Source organism: Oncorhynchus tshawytscha, linkage group LG16 (assembly GCF_018296145.1).
Source record: "Oncorhynchus tshawytscha isolate Ot180627B linkage group LG16, Otsh_v2.0, whole genome shotgun sequence".
Lineage (NCBI taxonomy): Eukaryota > Metazoa > Chordata > Actinopteri > Salmoniformes > Salmonidae > Oncorhynchus > Oncorhynchus tshawytscha.
Window position 1 is genome coordinate 86,843,887 of NC_056444.1, and position 20,000 is coordinate 86,863,886.

Genomic DNA, 20,000 nt, shown 5'->3' on the forward strand with positions numbered 1-20,000 from the left:
AGGTGAATCTGACCGACACGGTAACCTGTCCTGTTAGAGGTGAATCTGACCGACACGGTAACCTGTCCTGTTGGTAGAGGTGAATCTGACCGACACGGTAACCTGTCCTGTAACCTGGTAGAGGTGAATCTGACCGACACGGTAACCTGGTCCTGTAACCTGGTAGAGGTGAATCTGACCGACACGGTAACCTGTCCTGTTAGAGGTGAATCTGACCGACACGGTAACCTGTCCTGTTAGAGGTGAATCTGACCGACACGGTAACCTGTCCTGTTAGAGGTGAATCTGACCGACACGGTAACCTGTCCTGTTAGAGGTGAATCTGACTGACACGGTAACCTGTCCTGTTAGAGGTGAATCTGACCGACACGGTAACCTGTCCTGTTAGAGGTGAATCTGACCGACACGGTAACCTGTCCTGTTAGAGATGAATCTGACCGACACGGTAACCTGTCCTGTTAGAGGTGAATCTGACCGACACGGTAACCTGTCCTGTTAGAGGTGAATCTGACCGACACGGTAACCTGTCCTGTTAGAGGTGAATCTGACCGACACGGTAACCTGTCCTGTTAGAGGTGAATCTGACCGACACGGTAACCTGTTAGAGGTGAATCTGACCGACACGGTAACCTGTTAGAGGTGAATCTGACCGACACGGTAACCTGTTAGAGGTGAATCTGACCGACACGGTAACCTGTTAGAGGTGAATCTGTTAGAGGTGAATCTGTTAGAGGTGAATCTGTTAGAGGTGAATCTGACTGACCTGTATATGATGTCTGACTGACCTGTATATGATGTCTGACTGACCTGTATATGATGTCTGACTGACCTGTATATGATGTCTGACTGACCTGTATAAGATGACCTGTATATGATGTATAAGATGACCTGTATATGATGTCTGACTGACCTGTATATGATGTCTGACTGACCTGTATATGATGTCTGACTGACCTGTATAAGATGACCTGTATATGATGTCTGACTGACCTGTATAAGATGACCTGTATATGATGTCTGACTGACCTGTATAAGATGACCTGTATATGATGTCTGACTGACCTGTGTATGTGTTGGTCCAGTCAAGGACCTTTGACCTCTGATGACTAATGGCTGTCTGTCCGTCCCAGGGTAAGGACCTGACGCGTGCCATGACTCGTGATGAAGTGGTAGCCAGGTTAGGTGACCAGGAGTGTGAGGTCAAGACTCTAGACAGCACTCACCTGTACTGTGAACCACCTGAGAAACAACCAGACAGTCTAGGGAGCAACCAACTGCCCAGCCTGAGGGTTTGTATACACACACACACACACACACACACACACGGTCAGTACTGTACTGTATTCTTTGAGTTGGTATCTCCTGACATCACGACATCACTGTGTTCCTCAACCATCTCCACACCAGGACCTGGAATTAGATGATGCAGTTATTTAATGATTGAGGATGTTTATATGTATCTCTTTCCCCTCCCCTCCCTCCATATCTCTCTCCCTCTCTCTCCGTATCTCTCTCCCTCTCTCTCCTCCTATCCCTCTGTATCTCTCTCCCCTCCTCTCCCTCCGTATCTCTCTCCCTCCGTATCTCTGTCCCTCTCTCCCATTCTCTCCCTTGGTATCTCTCTCCCTCTCTCTCTCCCCTCCTCTCCCTCTGTATCTCTGTCCCTCTCTCTCCTCCTCTCCCTCTGTATCTCTGTCCCTCTCTCCCCTTCTCTCCCTCTGTATCTCACTCCCTCTCTCTCTCTCCTCATCTCGCTCCCTCTCTCTCCTCCTCTCCCTCTGTATCTCTCCCCTCCGTATCTCTCTCCCTCTCTCTCCCCTCTCTCCCCTCCGTATCTCTCTCCCTCTTTCCCCCTCTCTCCTCTGTATCTCTCCCTCCGTATCTCTCTCCCTCTCTCTCCTCCTATCCCTCTCTCTCCCTCCGTCTCTCTCCCTCTCTCCCTCCTATCCCTCTCTCTCCCTCCGTATCTCTGTCCCTCTCTCCCCTCCTCTCCCTCCGTATCTCTCCCCCTCTCTCCCTCTCTCTCTCCCTCTGTATCTCTCTCCCTCTCTCCCTTCTCTCCCTCCCCTATCTCTCTGTCCCTCTCTCCCCTTCTCTCCCTCCGTATCTCTGTCCCTCTCTCCCCTTCTCTCCCTCCGTCTCTCTCTGTCCCTCTCTCCCTCTGTATCTCCCTCTCTCTCCTCCCCCTCCGTATCTCTGTCCCTCTCTCCCCTTCTCTCCCTCTGTATCTCTGTCCCTCTCCTCCCCTCTTCTCTCCCTCCTCCCTCTCTCTCCCTCTCTCTCCCTCTCCCCTCCATATCTCTGTCCCTCTCTCCCCTTCTCTCCCTCCGTATCTCTGTCCCTCTCTCTCCTCCTCTCCCTCTGTATCTCTGTCCCTCTCTCTCCTCATCTCCCTCTGTATCTCTGTCCCTCTCTCCCCTTCTCTCCCTCCTCTGTATCTCTCTCCCTCCGTATCTCTCTCCCTCTCTCTCCCTCCCTCCGTATCTCTCTCCCTCTCCTCTCCCTCCCTCTGTATCTCTCTCCCCTCCTCCCTCCCCTCCGTATCTCTGTCCCTCTCTCCCCTTCTCTCCCCTCGTATCTCTCTCCCTCTCTCTCCTCCTCCTCCTCTCTCCTCCAAATCTCTGTCCCTCTCTCCCCTTCTCTCCTCCTCCTCTCCTCTCTCCCCTTCTCTCCCTCCGTATCTCTGTCCCTCTCTCCCCTTCTCTCCCTCTGTATCTCTCTCCCTCTCTCTCTCCCCTCTCCCCCTCTCTCCTCCGTCTCTCTCCCTCTCCTCTCCCTCCCCCTCTCTCCCTCTGTCCTCTCTCCTCCGTATCTCTGTCCCTATCTCCCTCCGTATCTCTCTCCCTCTCTCCCCTTCTCTCTCCCTCTCTCTCCTCCTCCTCTCCCTCCAAATATCTCTCCCTCTCTCTCTCTCCCCCTCCTCCTCTCCCCTCTCCCTCCAAATATCTCTCTCCCTCCGTATCTCTCTCCTCCGTATCCCTCTCCCCTCCTCTCCCTCCGTATATCTCTCCCTCTCTCTCTCCCCCTCCCCTCTCCCTCGTATCTCTCTCATTTTCTCTCTCCCCTCTCCCTCCATATCTCTCTCCCTCTTTTTCTCCCCTCCTCTCCCTCCGTATCTCTCTCCCCTCCTCTCCCTCCAAATCTCTCTCTCTCCTCTCTTCTCCCTCTGTATCTCTCTCCCTCTCTCTCTCTCCCCTCCTCTCCCTCCCTCTCTCCCCTCTCTTCACCCTCTTTCCCTCTCCCCTCCCTCTCTCTAGGTGGTGATGGGGAAGCTGAACGTAGACCTGGGTACAGTGCAGTATGATACAGAAGGCCTCTCACCTGTCCCTCTGGCTGCCCAGGTGGGTCTGGCTGTAGGGGCTGCTGTGGTGGTCCTAGTGGTGCTGGTCATCATCCTCATGTACAGGTCAGTCACAGGCACACTAACACACACACACTAACACACACACACACTAACACACACACACTAACAAATCACATAAAATTTTATTTGTCACATACACATGGTTAGCAGATGTTAATGCGAGTGTAGCGAAACGCTTGTGCTTCTGGTTCTGACAATGCAGTAATAACGAACAAGTAATCTAACTAACAATTCCAAAACTACTGTCTTATACACAGTGTAAGGGGATAAAGAATATGTACATAAGGATATATGAATGAGTGATGGTACAGAGCAGCATAGGCAAGATACAGTAGATGGTATCTAGTACAGTATATACATATGAGATGAGTATGTAAACCAAGTGGCATAGTTAAAGTGGCTAGTGATACATGTATTACATAAGGATGCAGTAGATGATATAGAGTACAGACACACACACACACACACACACACACACACACACACACACACACACACACACACACACACACACACACACACACACACACACACTCATCTATATACATGAATTCATGTTTGATTTGATTGATTGGTTGATTGAGTAACTAATTGATTGATAGTAGATGATTGATTACCTGATTGATAGTGGTTGCAGTGAATCCCAGGTGAGGTACTGTGTGTGTCTGTGTGCAGAAGGAGGAGCAAACAGGCTCTGAGAGACTACAAGAAGGTTCTGGTTCAGCTGGAGACTCTGGAGATCAATGTGGGAGACCAGTGCAGGAAGGAGTTCACAGGTAAATACTCCTATCAGCCTGTTTTGTTCAATAGAGACTTCGTCTGAAATGGTGCCCTATATAGTGCCCTACTTTTGGCAAGGGCCAATGGAACTCTGTTCAAAATGAGTTCTTTACATAGGGGATAGTGCTTTACATAGGGGATAGTGCTTTACATAGGGGATAGTTCTTTACATAGGGGATAGTTCTTTAGGGGATAGTTCTTTACATAGGGGATAGTTCTTTACATAGAGGATAGTTCTTTACATAGGGGATAGTTCTTTAGGGGATAGTTCTTTACATAGGGGATAGTTCTTTACATAGAGGATAGTTCTTTACATAGAGGATAGTTCTTTACATAGAGGATAGTTCTTTACATAGGGGATAGTTCTTTACATAGGGGATAGTTCTTTACATAGAGGATAGTTCTTTACATAGAGGATAGTTCTTTACATAGGGGATAGTGCTTTACATAGAGGATAGTTCTTTACATAGAGGATAGTTCTTTACATAGAGGATAGTTCTTTACATAGAGGATAGTTCTTTACATAGGGGATAGTGCTTTACATAGAGGATAGTTCTTTACATAGGGGATAGTTCTTTAGGGGATAGTTCTTTACATAGGGGATAGTTCTTTACATAGAGGATAGTTCTTTACATAGAGGATAGTTCTTTACATAGAGGATAGTTCTTTACATAGGGATAGTTCTTTACATAGGGGATAGTTCTTTACATAGAGGATAGTTCTTTACATAGGGATAGTTCTTTAGGGGATAGTTCTTTACATAGAGGATAGTTCTTTACATAGAGGATAGTTCTTTACATAGGGGATAGTTCTTTAGGGGATAGTTCTTTACATAGGGGATAGTTCTTTACATAGAGGATAGTTCTTTACATAGAGGATAGTTCTTTACATAGAGGATAGTTCTTTACATAGGGGATAGTTCTTTACATAGGGGATAGTTCTTTACATAGAGGATAGTTCTTTACATAGGGGATAGTTCTTTAGGGGATAGTTCTTTACATAGGGGATAGTTCTTTACATAGAGGATAGTTCTTTACATAGGGGATAGTTCTTTAGGGGATAGTTCTTTACATAGAGGATAGTTCTTTACATAGAGGATAGTTCTTTACATAGGGGATAGTTCTTTAGGGGATAGTTCTTTACATAGAGGATAGTTCTTTACATAGGGGATAGTTCTTTACATAGGGGATAGTTCTTTACATAGGGGATAGTTCTTTACATAGGGGATAGTTCTTTACATAGAGGATAGTTCTTTACATAGAGGATAGTTCTTTACATAGGGGATAGTTCTTTACATAGGGGATAGTTCTTTAGGGGATAGTTCTTTAGGGGATAGTTCTTTACATAGGGGATAGTTCTTTACATAGGGGATAGTTCTTTACATAGGGGATAGTTCTTTACATAGGGGATAGTTCTTTACGGGATAGTTCTTTAGGGGATAGTTCTTTACATAGGGGATAGTTCTTTACATAGGGGATAGTTCTTTACATAGGGGATAGTTCTTTACATAGAGGATAGTTCTTTACATAGGGGATAGTTCTTTACATAGGGGATAGTTCTTTAGGGGATAGTTCTTTACATAGAGGATAGTTCTTTACATAGGGATAGTTCTTTACATAGGGGATAGTTCTTTACATAGAGGATAGTTCTTTACATAGGGGATAGTTCTTTAGGGGATAGTTCTTTACATAGGGGATAGTTCTTTACATAGGGGATAGTTCTTTACATAGGGGATAGTTCTTTACATAGGGGATAGTTCTTTACATAGAGGATAGTTCTTTACATAGGGGATAGTTCTTTAGGGGATAGTTCTTTACATAGGGGATAGTTCTTTACATAGAGGATAGTTCTTTACATAGAGGATAGTTCTTTACATAGAGGATAGTTCTTTACATAGGGGATAGTTCTTTAGGGGATAGTTCTTTACATAGAGGATAGTTCTTTACATAGAGGATAGTTCTTTACATAGGGGATAGTTCTTTAGGGGATAGTTCTTTACATAGAGGATAGTTCTTTACATAGAGGATAGTTCTTTACATAGGGGATAGTTCTTTAGGGGATAGTTCTTTACATAGAGGATAGTTCTTTACATAGAGGATAGTTCTTTACATAGGGGATAGTTCTTTAGGGGATAGTTCTTTACATAGAGGATAGTTCTTTAGGGGATAGTTCTTTACATAGGGGATAGTTCTTTAGGGATAGTTCTTTACATAGGGGATAGTTCTTTACATAGAGGATAGTTCTTTACATAGAGGATAGTTCTTTACATAGAGGATAGTTCTTTAGGGGATAGTTCTTTACATAGAGGATAGTTCTTTACATAGGGGATAGTTCTTTACATAGGGGATAGTTCTTTACATAGAGGATAGTTCTTTACATAGAGGATATTTCTTTAGGGGATAGTTCTTTACATAGAGGATAGTTCTTTAGGGGATAGTTCTCTACATGGGGATAGTTCTTTACATAGGGATAGTTCTTTACATAGAGGATAGTTCTTTACATATAGTTCTTTACATAGGGGATAGTTCTTTACATAGAGGATAGTTCTTTACATAGGGGATATTTCTTTAGGGGATAGTTCTTTACATAGAGGATAGTTCTTTAGGGGATAGTTCTCTACATGGGGGATAGTTCTTTACATAGAGGATATTTCTTTACATAGGGGATAGTTCTTTACATAGAGGATAGTTCTTTACATAGGGATATTTCTTTAGGGGATAGTTCTTTACATAGGGATAGTTCTTTACATAGAGGATAGTTCTTTACATAGGGATATTTCTTTAGGGATAGTTCTTTACATAGAGGATAGTTCTTTAGGGATAGTTCTCTACATGGGGATAGTTCTTTACATTGGGGATAGTTCTTTACATAGAGGATAGTTCTTTAGGGGATAGTGCTTTACATAGGGATAGTTCTTTAGGGGATAGTTCTTTACATAGGGGATAGTTCTTTAGGGATAGTTCTTTACATAGGGGATAGTTCTTTACATAGGGGATAGTTCTTTAGGGGATAGTTCTTTACATAGGGGATAGTTCTTTACATAGGATAGTTCTTTAGGGGATAGTTCTTTACATAGGGGTAGTTCTTTACATGGGGGATAGTTCTTTACATTGGGGATAGTTCTTTACATGGGGATAGTTCTTTACATAGGGGTAGTTTTTTACATGGGGGATAGTTCTTTAGGGGATAGTTCTTTACATAGGGGGTAGTTTTTTACATGGGGGATAGTTCTTTAGGGGATAGTTCTTTACATAGGGGTAGTTTTTTACATGGGGGATAGTTCTTTAGGGGATAGTTCTTTACATAGGGGATAGTTCTTTTGGGGATAGTTCTTTACATAGGGATAGTTATTTACATAGAGGATAGTTCTTTAGGGGATAGTTCTTTACATAGAGGATAGTTCTTTACATAGAGGATAGTTCTTTACATAGGGGATAGTTCTTTACATAGGGGATAGTTCTTTACATAGGGATAGTTCTTTACATAGGGGATAGTTCTTTACATAGAGGGGATAGTTCTTTACATAGAGGATAGTTCTTTACATAGAGGATAGTTCTTTAGGGGATAGTTCTTTAGATAGTTCTTTACATAGAGGATAGTTCTTTACATAGGGATAGTTCTTTACATAGGGGATAGTTCTTTACATAGAGGATAGTTCTTTAGGGATAGTTCTTTAGGGGATAGTTCTTTACATAGGGGATAGTTCTTTACATAGGGATAGTTCTTTACATAGGGGAGTTCTTTACATAGGGATAGTTCTTTATAGGGATAGTTCTTTACATAGGGGATAGTTCTTTACATAGGGGATAGTTCTTTACATAGGGGATAGTTCTTTACATAGGGGATAGTTCTTTACATAGGGGATAGTTCTTTACATAGGGATAGTTCTTTAGGGGATAGTTCTTTACATAGGGATAGTTCTTTACATAGGGGATAGTTCTTTACATAGGGGATAGTTCTTTACATAGGGGATAGTTCTTTACATAGGGGATAGTTCTTTACATAGAGGATAGTTCTTTACATAGAGGATAGTTCTTTACATAGGGGATAGTTCTTTACATAGAGGATAGTTCTTTACATAGGGGATAGTTCTTTACATAGGGATAGTTCTTTACATAGGGATAGTTCTTTACATAGGGGATAGTTCTTTACATAGAGGATAGTTCTTTACATAGAGGATAGTTCTTTACATAGGGATAGTTCTTTACATAGGGATAGTTCTTTATAGTTCTTTAGGGATAGTTCTTTACATAGGGGATAGTTCTTTACATAGGGATAGTTCTTTACATAGGGATAGTTCTTTACATAGGGATAGTTCTTTACATAGTTCTTTAGGGGATAGTTCTTTACATAGGGATAGTTCTTTACATAGGGATAGTTCTTTAGGGGATAGTTCTTTACATAGAGGATAGTTCTTTACATAGGGGATAGTTCTTTACATAGGGGATAGTTCTTTACATAGAGGATAGTTCTTTACATAGGGATAGTTCTTTACATAGGGATAGTTCTTTACATAGGGGATAGTTCTTTACATAGGGGATAGTTCTTTACATAGAGGATAGTTCTTTACATAGGGATAGTTCTTTACATAGGGATAGTTCTTTACATAGGGATAGTTCTTTATAGGGGATAGTTCTTTACATAGAGGATAGTTCTTTACATAGAGGATAGTTCTTTACATAGAGGATAGTTCTTTACATAGGGGATAGTTCTTTAGGGGATAGTTCTTTACATAGAGGATAGTTCTTTACATAGAGGATAGTTCTTTACATAGGGGATAGTTCTTTAGGGGATAGTTCTTTACATAGAGGATAGTTCTTTACATAGAGGATAGTTCTTTACATAGGGGATAGTTCTTTAGGGGATAGTTCTTTACATAGAGGATAGTTCTTTACATAGAGGATAGTTCTTTACAGGGGATAGTTCTTTAGGGATAGTTCTTTACATAGAGGATAGTTCTTTAGGGGATAGTTCTTTACATAGGGATAGTTCTTTAGGGATAGTTCTTTACATAGGGGATAGTTCTTTACATAGAGGATAGTTCTTTACATAGAGGATAGTTCTTTACATAGAGGATAGTTCTTTACATAGGGGATAGTTCTTTACATAGGGATAGTTCTTTACATAGGGATAGTTCTTTACATAGGGGATAGTTCTTTACATAGAGGATAGTTCTTTACATAGAGGATATTTCTTTAGGGGATAGTTCTTTACATAGAGGATAGTTCTTTACTCTACATGGGGATAGTTCTTTACATAGGGATAGTTCTTTACATAGAGGATAGTTCTTTAGGGATAGTTCTTTACATAGGGGATAGTTCTTTACATAGAGGATAGTTCTTTACATAGGGGATATTTCTTTAGGGGATAGTTCTTTACATAGAGGATAGTTCTTTAGGGGATAGTTCTCTACATAGGGGATAGTTCTTTACATAGAGGATAGTTCTTTACATAGGGGATAGTTCTTTACATAGAGGATAGTTCTTTACATAGGGATATTTCTTTAGGGATAGTTCTTTACATAGGGGATAGTTCTTTACATAGAGGATAGTTCTTTACATAGGGGATATTTCTTTAGGGGATAGTTCTTTACATAGAGGATAGTTCTTTAGGGGATAGTTCTCTACATGGGGGATAGTTCTTTACATTGGGGATAGTTCTTTACATAGAGGATAGTTCTTTAGGGGATAGTGCTTTACATAGGGGATAGTTCTTTAGGGGATAGTGCTTTACATAGGGGATAGTTCTTTAGGGGATAGTGCTTTACATAGGGATAGTTCTTTACATAGGGATAGTTCTTTAGGGATAGTTCTTTACATAGGGGATAGTTCTTTACATAGGGATAGTTCTTTAGGGATAGTTCTTTACATGGGGGTAGTTCTTTACATGGGGATAGTTCTTTACATTGGGGATAGTTCTTTACATGGGGGATAGTTCTTTACATAGGGGTAGTTTTTTACATGGGGATAGTTCTTTAGGGGATAGTTCTTTACATAGGGGTAGTTTTTTACATGGGGGATAGTTCTTTAGGGATAGTTCTTTACATAGGGGATAGTTTTTACATGGGGGATAGTTCTTTAGGGGATAGTTCTTTACATAGGGGATAGTTCTTTTGGGGATAGTTCTTTACATGGGGGATAGTTATTTACATAGAGGATAGTTCTTTAGGGGATAGTTCTTTACATAGAGGATAGTTCTTTACATAGAGGATAGTTCTTTACATGGGGGATAGTTCTTTACATAGGGGATAGTTCTTTACATAGGGGATAGTTCTTTACATAGGGGATAGTTCTTTACATTGGGGATAGTTCTTTACATAGAGGATAGTTCTTTACATAGAGGATAGTTCTTTAGGGGATAGTTCTTTAGGGGATAGTTCTTTACATAGAGGATAGTTCTTTACATAGAGGATAGTTCTTTACATAGGGGATAGTTCTTTACATAGAGGCTAGTTCTTTACATAGAGGATAGTTCTTTAGGGGATAGTTCTTTAGGGGATAGTTCTTTACATAGGGGATAGTGCTTTACATAGGGGATAGTGCTTTACATAGGGGATAGTTCTTTACATAGGGGATAGTTCTTTACATAGGGGATAGTTCTTTACATAGAGGATAGTTCTTTACATAGAGGATAGTTCTTTACATAGGGGATAGTTCTTTACATAGGGGATAGTTCTTTAGGGGATAGTTCTTTAGGGGATAGTTCTTTACATAGGGGATAGTTCTTTACATAGGGGATAGTTCTTTACATAGGGGATAGTTCTTTACATAGGGGATAGTTCTTTACATAGGGGATAGTTCTTTACGGGATAGTTCTTTAGGGGATAGTTCTTTACATAGGGGATAGTTCTTTACATAGGGGATAGTTCTTTAGGGGATAGTTCTTTACATAGAGGATAGTTCTTTACATAGGGATAGTTCTTTACATAGGGATAGTTCTTTACATAGGGGATAGTTCTTTACATAGGGATAGTTCTTTACATAGAGGATAGTTCTTTACATAGAGGATAGTTCTTTACATAGGGATAGTTCTTTACATAGGGGATAGTTCTTTAGGGGATAGTTCTTTAGGGGATAGTTCTTTACATAGGGGATAGTTCTTTACATAGGGGATAGTTCTTTACATAGGGGATAGTTCTTTACATAGGGGATAGTTCTTTACGGGATAGTTCTTTAGGGGATAGTTCTTTACATAGGGGATAGTTCTTTACATAGGGGATAGTTCTTTACATAGGGGATAGTTCTTTACATAGAGGATAGTTCTTTACATAGGGGATAGTTCTTTACATAGGGGATAGTTCTTTAGGGGATAGTTCTTTACATAGAGGATAGTTCTTTACATAGGGGATAGTTCTTTACATAGGGGATAGTTCTTTACATAGAGGATAGTTCTTTACATAGGGGATAGTTCTTTAGGGGATAGTTCTTTACATAGGGGATAGTTCTTTACATAGGGGATAGTTCTTTACATAGGGGATAGTTCTTTACATAGGGGATAGTTCTTTACATAGAGGATAGTTCTTTACATAGGGGATAGTTCTTTAGGGGATAGTTCTTTACATAGGGGATAGTTCTTTACATAGAGGATAGTTCTTTACATAGAGGATAGTTCTTTACATAGGGGATAGTTCTTTAGGGGATAGTTCTTTACATAGAGGATAGTTCTTTACATAGAGGATAGTTCTTTACATAGGGGATAGTTCTTTGGGGATAGTTCTTTACATAGAGGATAGTTCTTTACATAGAGGATAGTTCTTTACATAGGGATAGTTCTTTAGGGGATAGTTCTTTACATAGAGGATAGTTCTTTACATAGAGGATAGTTCTTTACATAGGGGATAGTTCTTTAGGGGATAGTTCTTTACATAGAGGATAGTTCTTTAGGGGATAGTTCTTTACATAGGGGATAGTTCTTTAGGGGATAGTTCTTTACATAGGGGATAGTTCTTTACATAGAGGATAGTTCTTTACATAGAGGATAGTTCTTTACATAGAGGATAGTTCTTTAGGGGATAGTTCTTTACATAGAGGATAGTTCTTTACATAGGGGATAGTTCTTTACATAGGGGATAGTTCTTTACATAGAGGATAGTTCTTTACATAGAGGATATTTCTTTAGGGGATAGTTCTTTACATAGAGGATAGTTCTTTAGGGGATAGTTCTCTACATGGGGGATAGTTCTTTACATAGGGGATAGTTCTTTACATAGAGGATAGTTCTTTAGGGGATAGTTCTTTACATAGGGGATAGTTCTTTACATAGAGGATAGTTCTTTACATAGGGGATATTTCTTTAGGGGATAGTTCTTTACATAGAGGATAGTTCTTTAGGGGATAGTTCTCTACATGGGGGATAGTTCTTTACATAGAGGATATTTCTTTACATAGGGGATAGTTCTTTACATAGAGGATAGTTCTTTACATAGGGGATATTTCTTTAGGGGATAGTTCTTTACATAGGGGATAGTTCTTTACATAGAGGATAGTTCTTTACATAGGGGATATTTCTTTAGGGGATAGTTCTTTACATAGAGGATAGTTCTTTAGGGGATAGTTCTCTACATGGGGGATAGTTCTTTACATTGGGGATAGTTCTTTACATAGAGGATAGTTCTTTAGGGGATAGTGCTTTACATAGGGGATAGTTCTTTAGGGGATAGTGCTTTACATAGGGGATAGTTCTTTAGGGGATAGTGCTTTACATAGGGGATAGTTCTTTACATAGGGGATAGTTCTTTAGGGGATAGTTCTTTACATAGGGGATAGTTCTTTACATAGGGGATAGTTCTTTAGGGGATAGTTCTTTACATGGGGGTAGTTCTTTACATGGGGGATAGTTCTTTACATTGGGGATAGTTCTTTACATGGGGATAGTTCTTTACATAGGGGTAGTTTTTTACATGGGGGATAGTTCTTTAGGGGATAGTTCTTTACATAGGGGTAGTTTTTTACATGGGGGATAGTTCTTTAGGGGATAGTTCTTTACATAGGGGTAGTTTTTACATGGGGGATAGTTCTTTAGGGGATAGTTCTTTACATAGGGGATAGTTCTTTTGGGGATAGTTCTTTACATGGGGGATAGTTATTTACATAGAGGATAGTTCTTTAGGGGATAGTTCTTTACATAGAGGATAGTTCTTTACATAGAGGATAGTTCTTTACATGGGGGATAGTTCTTTACATAGGGGATAGTTCTTTACATAGGGGATAGTTCTTTACATAGGGGATAGTTCTTTACATTGGGGATAGTTCTTTACATAGAGGATAGTTCTTTACATAGAGGATAGTTCTTTAGGGGATAGTTCTTTAGGGGATAGTTCTTTACATAGAGGATAGTTCTTTACATAGAGGATAGTTCTTTACATAGGGGATAGTTCTTTACATAGAGGCTAGTTCTTTACATAGAGGATAGTTCTTTAGGGGATAGTTCTTTAGGGGATAGTTCTTTACATAGGGGATAGTGCTTTACATAGGGGATAGTGCTTTACATAGGGGATAGTGCTTTACATAGGGGATAGTTCTTTAGGGGATAGTTCTTTACATAGGGGATAGTTCTTTACATAGGGGATAGTTCTTTACATAGGGGATAGTGCTTTACATAGGGGATAGTGCTTTACATAGGGGATAGTGCTTTACATAGGGGATAGTGCTTTACATAGGGGATAGTTCTTTAGGGGATAGTTCTTTACATCGGGGATAGTTCTTTAGGGGATAGTGCTTTACATAGTGGATAGTTCTTTAGGGGATAGTGCTTTACATAGGGGATATTTCTTTACATAGGGGATAGTTCTTTACATAGGGGATAGTGCTTTACATAGGGGATATTTCTTTACATAGGAGATAGTTCTTTACATAGGGGATAGTTCTTTAGGGGATAGTTCTTTACATAGAGGATAGTTTGTTAGGGGATAGTTCTTTAGGGGATAGTTCTTTAGGGGATAGTGCTTTACATAGAGGATAGTTTGTTAGGGGAAGGTTCTTTAGGGGATAGGTCTTTAGGGGATAGGTTGCCATGTTGGACGCATTAACACAGCTCCTGAGTCTTCATAAAGACAGGATTAATTTATCCTCCTCCTGTCCCCTCCTCTACAATCCTCTCTTCCACTTCTCTCCTCATCTTCTCCCCTCCTCTTCTCCCCTCTTCTCCCCTCCTCTCCTTCTCCCGTCCCCTCCTCTTCTCCCCTCTTCTCCTCCCCTCTTCTTCCCTCCTCCTCCCTCCTCCTCCCCCTCCCTCCTCCTCTCCCTCCCCTCCCCTCCTCCTCTCCCCCTCTTCTCCTCTACCCTCCTCTCCTCCTCCCCTCCTCTTCTCCTCTTCTCCCCTCCTCTTCTCCCCTCCTCTTCTCGCCTCCTCTTCTCCCATCCTCTCCCCTCCCCTTCTCCTCTCCCCTCCTCTTCTCCTCTCCCCTCCTCTCCTCCTCTCCTCCTCTCCCCTCCTCTTCTCCTCTTCCCTCCTCTTCTCCCCTCTTCTCCCCTCCCCTCCTTTTCTCTACTCCTCTCCCCTCCCCTTCTCCTCTCCTCCTCCCCTCCTCTTCTCTTCTCCTCTCCCCTCCTCCTCTCCCCTCCTCTTCTCCTCTCTACTCCTCCCCTCCTCTCCTCTCCCCTCCTCACCTCCTCTCCTCCCTCCTCCTCCCCTCCTCTTCTCCTCTCCCCTCTTTCTCCTCTCCCCTCTCTCTCTCCTCTCCTCCTCCTCTCCTCTCCACTTCTCCTCCCCTCTTCTCCTCTCCTCTACTCTCCTCTCCTCCTCTCTACTCCTCTCCTCCTCTCTCCACTCCTCCTCTCTACTCCTCTCCTCTCTACTCCTCTCCACTCCTCTCCTCCTCTCTCCTCCTCTCCTCTCCACTCCTCGTCCCCAGATCTGATGACAGAGATGATGGATCTGAGTAGTGATGTGGGTGGACCAGGTATTCCTCTCCTGGACTATAAGACGTATGCAGAGCGCGTGTTCTTCCCCGGCCAGAGGGGGGCGCCCCTGAGTCAGAACCTGGACCTGCCAGAGTCCCGCAGACGGACGGTGGAACAGGGCCTGGGACAACTCAACAACCTCCTCAACAACAGACTTTTCCTTATCAGGGTGAGTAAATGGTTGGACATATAGACGGATAGATGGACAGATGGAAGTGCAGGCAGACGGACAGTGTCGGTTTGTCCAGACAAATCTGGTGGGAAGTGAGCTTTGTCTGGACAAATCTAGTAGGAAGTGAGCTGGCAACCATTGGTTTGCTGGTATCAATCAAATTCTAGATGCCGGCCCCTGCTATTGCAACCTTGAGTAAAGTACTTAACTACCTTGAACATAGGGCCATAATATGGCTACCAACTGTTCCAGGGGCATCGTAATATGGCTACCTCTCCAGGGGCATCGTAATATGGCTACCTCTCCAGGGGCATCGTAATATGGCTACCTCTCCAGGGGCATCGTAATATGGCTACCAACTGTTCCAGGGGCATCGTAATATGGCTACCTCTCCAGGGGCATCGTAATATGGCTACCTCTCCAGGGGCATCGTAATATGGCTACCAACTGTTCCAGGGGCATCGTAATATGGCTACCTCTCCAGGGGCATCGTAATATGGCTACCAACTGTTCCAGGGGCATCGTAATATGGCTACCAACTGTTCCAGGGGCATCGTAATATGGCTACCTCTCCAGGGGCATCGTAATATGGCTACCTCTCCAGGGGCATCGTAATATGGCTACCTCTCCAGGGGCATCGTAATATGGCTACCAACTGTTCCAGGGGAATCATTATATGGCTACCTCTCCAGGGGCATCGTGATATGGCTACCTCTCCAGGGGCATCGTAATATGGCTACCAACTGTTCCAGGGGCGTCGCAATATGGCTACCAACTGTTCCAGGGGCATCGTAATATGGCTACCAACTGTTCCAGGGGCATCGTAATATGGCTACTTCTCAGGGGCATCGTAATATGGCTACCTCTCCAGGGGCATCGTAATATGGCTACCTCTCCAGGGGCATCGTAATATGGCTACCAACTGTTCCAGGGGCATCGTAATATGGCTACCTCTCCAGGGGCATCGTAATATGGCTACCTCTCCAGAGGCATCGTAATATGGCTACCTCTCCAGGGGCATCGTAATATGGCTACCAACTGTTCCAGGGGCATCGTAATATGGCTACCAACTGTTCCAGGGGCATCGTAATATGGCTACTTCTCCAGGGGCATCGTAATATGGCTACCTCTCCAGGGGCATCGTAATATGGCTACCAACTGTTCCAGGGGCATCGTAATATGGCTACCGCTCCAGGGGCATCATAATATGGCTACCAACTATTCCAGGGGCATCGTAATATGGCTACCTCTCCAGGGGCATTTTAATATGGCTACCAACTGTTCCAGGGGCATCGTAATATCACTACCAACTGTTCCAGGGGCATCGTAGGGGGACATCGTAATATGGCTACCTCTCCAGGGGCGTCGTAATATGGCTACCTCTCCAGGGGCGTCGTAATATGGCTACCTCTCCAGGGGCATCGTAATATGGCTACCTCTCCAGGGGCGTCGTAATATGGCTACCTTCCAGGGGCATCGTAATATGGCTACCTCTCCAGGGGCATCGTAATATGGCTACCAACTGTTCCAAGGGCATCGTAATATGGCTACCTCTCCAGGGACATCGTAATATGGGTACCTCTCCAGGGGCATCGTAATATGGCTACCAACTGTTCCAGGGGCATCGTAATATGGCTACCTCTCCAGGGACATCGTAATATGGGTACCTCTCCAGGGGCATCGTAATATGGCTACCAACTGTTCCAGGGGCATCGTAATATCGCTACCAACTGTTCCAGGGGCATCGTAATATGGCTACCTCTCCAGGGACATCGTAATATGGGTACCTCTCCAGGGGCATCGTAAATGGCTACCTCTCCAGGGGCATCGTAATATCGCTACCAACTGTTCCAGGGCATCGTAATATGGCTACCTCTCCAGGGGCATTGTAATATGGCTACCAACTGTTCCAGGGGCATCGTAATATGGCTACCTCTCCAGGGGCATCGTAATATAGCTACCTCTCCAGGGGCATCTTAATATGGCTACCTCTCCAGGGGCATCGTAATATGGCTACCTCTCCAGGGGCATCGTAATATGGCTACCTCTCCAGGGGCATCGTAATATGGCTACCTCTCCAGGGGCATCGTAATATGGCTACCAACTGTTCCAGGGGCATCGTAATATGGCTACCAACTGTTCCAGGGGCATCGTAATATCGCTACCAACTGTTCCAGGGGCATCGTAATATCGCTACCTCTCCAGGGACATCGTAATATGGCTACCTCTCCAGGGGCGTCGTAATATGGCTACCTCTCCAGGGGCATCGTAATATGGCTACCTCTCCAGGGGCATCGTAATATGGCTACCTCTCCAGGGGCATCGTAATATGGCTACCAACTGTTCCAGGGGCATTTTAATATGGCTACCAACTGTTCCAGGGGCATCGTAATATGGCTACCAACTGTTCCAGGGGCATCGTAATATCGCTACCTCTCCAGGGACATCGTAATATGGCTACCTCTCCAGGGGCTCGTAATATGGCTACCTCTCCAGGGGCGTCGTAATATGGCTACCTCTCCAGGGGCGTCGTAATATGGCTACCTCTCCAGGGGCATCGTAATATGGCTACCTCTCCAGGGGCAATATGGCTACCTCTCCAGGGGCATCGTAATATGGCTACCAACTGTTCCAGGGGCATCGTAATATGGCTACCTCTCCAGGGACATCGTAATATGGGTACCTCTCCAGGGGCATCGTAATATGGCTACCAACTGTTCCAGGGGCATCGTAATATGGCTACCTCTCCAGGGACATCGTAATATGGGTACCTCTCCAGGGGCATCGTAATATGGCTACCAACTGTTCCAGGGGCATCGTAATATCGCTACCAACTGTTCCAGGGCATCGTAATATGGCTACCTCTCCAGGGACATCGTAATATGGGTACCTCTCCAGGGGCATCGTAAAATGGCTACCTCTCCAGGGGCGTCGTAATATCGCTACCAACTGTTCCAGGGCATCGTAATATGGCTACCTCTCCAGGGGCATTGTAATATGGCTACCAACTGTTCCAGGGGCATCGTAATATGGCTACCTCTCCAGGGGCATCGTAATATGGCTACCTCTCCAGGGGCATCGTAATATAGCTACCTCTCCAGGGGCATCTTAATATGGCTACCTCTCCAGGGGCATCGTAATATGGCTACCTCTCCAGGGGCATCGTAATATGGCTACCTCTCCAGGGGCATCGTAATATGGCTACCTCTCCAGGGGCATCGTAATATGGCTACCAACTGTTCCAGGGGCATCGTAATATCGCTACCAACTGTTCCAGGGGCATCGTAATATGGCTACCTCTCCAGGGACATCGTAATATGGCTACCTCTCCAGGGGCATCGTAATATGGCTACCTCTCCAGGGGCGTCGTAATATCGCTACCAACTGTTCCAGGGCATCGTAATATGGCTACCTCTCCAGGGGCATTGTAATATGGCTACCAACTGTTCCAGGGGCATCGTAATATGGCTACCAACTGTTCCAGGGGCGTCGTAATATGGCTACCTCTCCAGGGGCATCGTAATATGGCTACCTCTCCAGGGGCATCGTAATATGGCTACCTCTCCAGGGGCATCGTAATATGGCTACCAACTGTTCCAGGGGCATCGTAATATGGCTACCAACTGTTCCAGGGACATCGTAATATGGCTACCAACTGTTCCAGGGGCATCGTAATATGGCTACCAACTGTTCCAGGCTCTCAGAGGGGATAAAGCAGAAGACACAGTAATCTATTATCCTACTCTTCCAGTTCATCCACACCCTCGAGGCCCAGCAGAACTTCTCCCAGCGTGACCGTGGCTACGTGGCGTCTCTCCTGACCATGGCCCTGCACGACAAGCTGGAGTACTTCACTGATGTCATGAAGACCTTACTGGGAGACCTGGTGCAGCAGTACGTCACCAAGAACCCCAAACTCATGCTGCGCAGGTGGGTCTTTAGCTCAGTGGGAACAACACAGTCTCAATGACCCAGGTTCGTGTTACAGAGGAGATTCAGTGAACCACACTTGTGTGATGAGCTTATCTGAGGCCAAAAGGTCATGCCTAGACTTTAGCTCAGCTGGCTAACACAGTCCTGTGGCACATAGTTCAAACCCAGTCTGTCCCTGTAACATGAACCTACCCTCTAGAGATATATATGCTGATCTATCAAGATAGATCAATATATATATATATATATATATACACTCAATCATGGTGAGATGTTCCCAATACAGGAACTCAATCATGGTGAGATGTTCCAAGTACAGGAACTCACTCATGGTGAGATGTTCCCAGTTCAGGAATTCAATCATGTTGAGATGTTCCCAGTTTAGGAACTCAATCATGTTGAGACGACGTTCCCAATACAGGAACTCAATCATGTTGAGACGTTCCCAATACAGGAACTCAATCATGTTGAGATGTTCCCAGTTCAGGAACTCAATCATGGAGAGATGTTCACCTGTTAAATCCACGTCAATGAGTGTAGATGAAGGGGAGGAGACAGGATTATTAAGCACTGAGATGAAGGGGAGGAGACAGGATTATTAAGCACTGAGATGAAGGGGAGGAGACAGGATTATTAAGCATTGAGATGAAGGGGAGGAGACAGGATTATTAAACATTGAGATGAAGGGGAGGAGACAGGATGATTAAGCATTGAGATGAAGGGGAGGAGATAGGATTATTAAGCATTGAGACATGAATTATGTACGGTGCATTCAGACACGTTTACTTTCTCCACATTTTGTTACGTTAGAGTCTTATTATCAAATGGATTAATGTACACACAATACCCC

General features: G+C 43.6%; 1 protein-coding gene across 4 annotated transcripts in view; it reads left to right on the forward strand.

Moving 5' to 3' along the window:
• plxnb3 (plexin B3) overlaps nucleotides 1-20,000 on the forward strand; it is a 299,550-nt gene that overhangs the window by 172,258 nt on the left and 107,292 nt on the right. For 3 of the 4 annotated variants that reach the window (XM_042299847.1, XM_042299849.1, XM_042299848.1), the window contains exons 21-25: nucleotides 1,131-1,289; nucleotides 3,258-3,406; nucleotides 4,040-4,140; nucleotides 14,997-15,214; nucleotides 18,969-19,147. In XM_042299847.1, coding sequence (XP_042155781.1) covers nucleotides 1,131-1,289; nucleotides 3,258-3,406; nucleotides 4,040-4,140; nucleotides 14,997-15,214; nucleotides 18,969-19,147 — 806 coding nt within the window. The remainder of the gene's footprint in view (nucleotides 1-1,130; nucleotides 1,290-3,257; nucleotides 3,407-4,039; nucleotides 4,141-14,996; nucleotides 15,215-18,968; nucleotides 19,148-20,000) is intronic. The other variant, XM_042299850.1, reaches the window with a different exon arrangement.